At 36.2% G+C, this 4,231-nt stretch overlaps 1 protein-coding gene across 1 annotated transcript; it reads right to left on the reverse strand.

Annotated features, from left to right (window-relative positions):
- Positions 1-763: 763 nt before the first annotated feature.
- LOC111880474 (scarecrow-like protein 3) lies at positions 764-2,658 on the reverse strand. Its single transcript, XM_023876909.2, has one exon. It carries the CDS (start codon positions 2,240-2,242, stop codon positions 935-937), a length of 1,308 nt encoding a protein of 435 aa, XP_023732677.1. The 5' UTR covers positions 2,243-2,658; the 3' UTR covers positions 764-934.
- Between the last annotated feature and the right edge of the window lie 1,573 nt (positions 2,659-4,231).

Consider the following 4,231-nt stretch of genomic DNA (forward strand, 5'->3'; position numbering starts at 1 on the left):
AAAATTAAGGTGCTCTGCAAGTCTCTACAGCACAAAAGGTGTACAAAACGTCTGCAGTCTGCAATAAGAAGACTGTTTATTTTTTAACGTCTGCAGGCTGCTGAAATAAACTGAATTTTAAATAAAATGATTTTTCAACACCAAAATTTTAATAATAATAGTCATATAACATTGAAAATAAAATTCACTAATGTTATAGATTTTCAGCAACAATAACAAGAAATTTAAGCAAGAAATGTAATTTTCAACATTATTTTCGGATTTGTAACATCTAACATCAAATTTAAGCAAGAACAAACTTTTTCAACAAAATCAAACAACATATTTAACTTGATTAGAGACTTTTCCAGCAAAATTAATCACCAATTTCATGTTTGAAGTGAAAAAAAAAAAACACCTGACCAGTGAAGTGAACGAGACAGGAAGCGAAGAAGAAAGTCCAACTCCAGTAGGCGTCGTGGAGGCTGAAGACTCCGACAGATGGCGGCGACGGCGGTTGATCGGAGAGGAGTATAGCAGGTCAATGTTGGAGTGAGGCAGGGAGTCGAAGGAGAAGTGTTGGAGACACGATGGAGTGGGTAGTTAATGTCTTCGTGGTGAAGACCTCACACAAATGTTTTTATATCTGAACACTTTGAAAAAATAAATGCTCTATTAGTCTGCGGGGCGCAGACAAAAGTAATGCTGCAGAGCTTTTTAAAAAAAACAAACGACCCCTAAAAGTCCCCACAATACCATATAAGACTTATAACAAATCAAAGAGTTATAACAAGTAGGTTGTCACTTTTCATTAGTTGAATCTAATGTTTAAAAGGCAGACCGAGTTGTACAAGTAAAAACTTATACCATTCTAGGTCAGCACCTAAACAAATCCTACCATGCTATAACAGTTGAGATAGTGACATAATGACAATACTACCCTCTCTAGAAAGATTTATCGTCTCGAATTCCAAGCCGAAACTGAGAAAATGGGCCGATCTTGCCAACAAATGACCACACACCCATTTTTTTCTTTAATCCTACAACCATTACAACTACTTCCATGAATCAATCTTTGAGCAAGTAAAAGCCCATAATAGCTTAATGTAACAGGCCCAAAGCCCATTAAACTAAGCCTTTGAATCCACTTATCGAGCTTTTCATGCCTTTCGATTCTCTCCTCCCCATCGCACGCTATAATGTTCTTGATCTCCTCCCCGAACATTTTCTCGATTTTTAATCTTTCCGGTGATGTTCTTGGCAAAGTGGACTCTGAGCAGTCGAAAAGGGCGGCGTAAAAGTACAACGATTCCGATAGTCGCTCCATTAGATCCGATTGGTTGTGGTCGGATTCTTGTTCGGCCACCACCATTATTTTTGGGGATAAACCCCATAAACGGTTGAGGAATCGGTCTAATTTCGTGGAAGAAACTGTACAAGATGTGAAGGAATCTTCGGTCTTGGAAATGGGTGGTGATTTTCTTGCAGTTTTATCGAATTTTGTTAACATTAAGTGGAATTGAAGAATCGAGCTGATTGCTAACGCTTCGCCGGTTTTGATTTTCAGTTTATCGATGTCGAGATCGTCGAGCTTGGTCACGATTGGATTGAACTGAAACGGGATATCGAGTTTTTCAGCTTCTTCGGTTAATGTGCTGGCCATATGGTCTAGAACCTTTTTCTGGTGATGGATTCCGGTGATTCTTAAATGCGGAGGCCCTCCTGGACGTCCGGCGAACTCATGGAGAAGTGCACGCCACTGAGTGGGTTCTACCGCGTTAAGATCGACGACATGAACCATTTTCTCTCCTTCCATGGCTTCGATTATCGTTTGGTTTGCAATAACAAATGCGATTTTCAAAAACGGAAAGCAATCGAAGAACGATTTCCTGAAGAGAATGTCGTCGTTTCCGGTGGAGATTTTGGTCGAATGAAGGGCTTTGTAGAGTCCAGGCCATGATTTGAGGATTCGATTAGCGAGAGCTTCGGCAAAATACGACGCGATTCTCTGCATCGTGTCGCCTTCAGGAGAAGCGAGGTGGGAGATTTGATCCAGAGCGAGATTAGCATGATCGAAGTTCCCGGAGGTTACGTGGGTTGCACATGTGAGCAGTAGATGAATCAAACACAGACCTCTTTCCTCTGATTTAAGCTCTTTCAGCCATGGATATGGTGTTGTTCGTAATTGACATGAAGCAGCCATTGACGGAAAGATTTGGTTTGGTGTGGAAGTCACAGAAGATGACCCATCATCTTGAAACATCGGGCCTTCCAGGTGTTCGACGATTGAACTGGGAGCCAAACCGATGGAAAAACAAAAAGAAAAAAGAACTGAACTATCAGAAGAAATATGGTGAAGAAGAACTGATTGAAGCAATGTAGAAAACAGAAATTCGTTGAAGGGTTTTCAAGTTCACAAAAAACCCAATTTGATTTGGTCTGAACTGAAATCTGAGTTGTTTTGTAGAGAGAGAAAGTGGGGAGCAGTTGGCGTCTTATCGACTAAAAGGCAATTGAATCAGGCGTTTCTGTTCTTGATTCAAAAGAAACAGATAGAAAGTAGACAAATGGCGTGAGAGCTATTCCTGTTCTTGTCGTTACAATTTGGATTGGTGTCATTTAGTGTTGCAGAGGAATATGGAATTTGTGAGGAAGAGCGTCCTCTCTTGTCTTTTTCTATTCAAGCTTTTTCCCTCGATTTCAATCCAACAAAACAAATTGCACAAAACCACTTCCCACTTTTATTATAATAGGAACAATGTGAACTATCTACATTTTTATTATTTGTGTTTTATTTATAACATTTGATCTTTATTTATTATATTTTCATATCCAATTTTCTTTTAGATCATTATACTTTAAAGTTTAAACAATATTATCTACTTATATCATTGATTTCTTTTTGTTAAGATTATATTCTGGATGGATATATATATATATTTTAATACGGGAACTGTCATAAAAACCTTTAAATTTGTCAAAAAGATTTGGCTTTACTCTAAATCTGTTTTTATGTTTTTATGCCAAAAAATTTAAAATCCGAATGATATTTCATACATTTAAATATCTACTGAATTTTGCATTGACATGCATTATTTGTATAAAAATTACAAACATTGTTGGTAACATTTCCATTGCTAGAAGCAAAGAGAGTAAGCTTTATGCACATGTTTTTGTCACGACTCAAGAAGGATAGGAAATCGAGGAGACAGCCAAAAGTCCTTTCCTTATTATTCTCTAACCAATGCACAATTCCAAACAAGTCCTAACAAATAACAATGTCAAATGACAAAAGGTCATTAGACTTTCTTTTGTTTTTGTTTAGTATTTGTGGTAATAAGGGAAGCGTAAGAGGATTGCAAGAAAGCTCTAGTGACAAGTGCTCCCAAACATAGGGTTTTGTTTGGTTCTGCAAGAAAAGCCAAAGGGGGCAAGACACCTTTCTTGTGAACATATAAAGACAAAAGGACAAGAAGGTTAAGCTACCTTTAAAGAGTATGATGCAGTGTTAACCCATCATTCACTTGAGATATTTCGTCTTTTTTAGGGTTAAAGTTAAAATTAGTTTTTAAATTCCCATCAAAACATTTTTTTGATCATTTTTTGTTTATAATTTTTCTTTACATTTTTGTCTACAACTTTATTTTTTATTTGTTTTTTCCCATGTTTTTACTTTGTTTATTATATGTTTTATTCAAAGTTGTAAAAAACGTTCGACGTTAGTTAGTCGGTGGATTAAGGTTAACAGATTAATGGGCTAGACGGAGATTAATCGGGGACCATTAATTGCTAATTTGTTGAATTTAAAAAAATTAAATATGACTAATATCATATCAAAGTTTGTAAATACCACTAATATGATAACAAAATAGGTTAATATGATTAATACAACACTAATCATGCCTCAAATAGTTTCCATTGAGATAAAACTTCTCCAAAATGTTAAAATTTCATCGTTTTATATTGTTTCACTCATTATATATGCAATGATTAATCGCTAGACGCCCTCTAATCGGTCGGGCAGCGCCTAGGGATTAATCGGAAATTAATTGGGACCTAATCGGGATTTTTACAATAGTGATTTTATTATTATAACTTTATCTTTATTTTATTTTGTTTTTATATTTGTAGCTTTTCGACCTATTGGATATTCAACTTATTAAACATTATTTTTACCTTATGTTGCTTTGGATAATCACCAACATAACTCCCTTTTGGACAAGATGCCAACCCACCCTCCTTGAGCCATCAA

This window comes from Lactuca sativa, chromosome 6 (genome assembly GCF_002870075.4).
Source record: "Lactuca sativa cultivar Salinas chromosome 6, Lsat_Salinas_v11, whole genome shotgun sequence".
Classification (NCBI taxonomy): Eukaryota; Viridiplantae; Streptophyta; class Magnoliopsida; order Asterales; family Asteraceae; genus Lactuca; species Lactuca sativa.

Coding starts and splice junctions, on each gene's coding strand:
- LOC111880474 (XM_023876909.2), bottom strand. CDS start 2,242: ATGTTTCAAGATGATGGGTCATCTTCTGTGACTTCCACACCAAACCAA.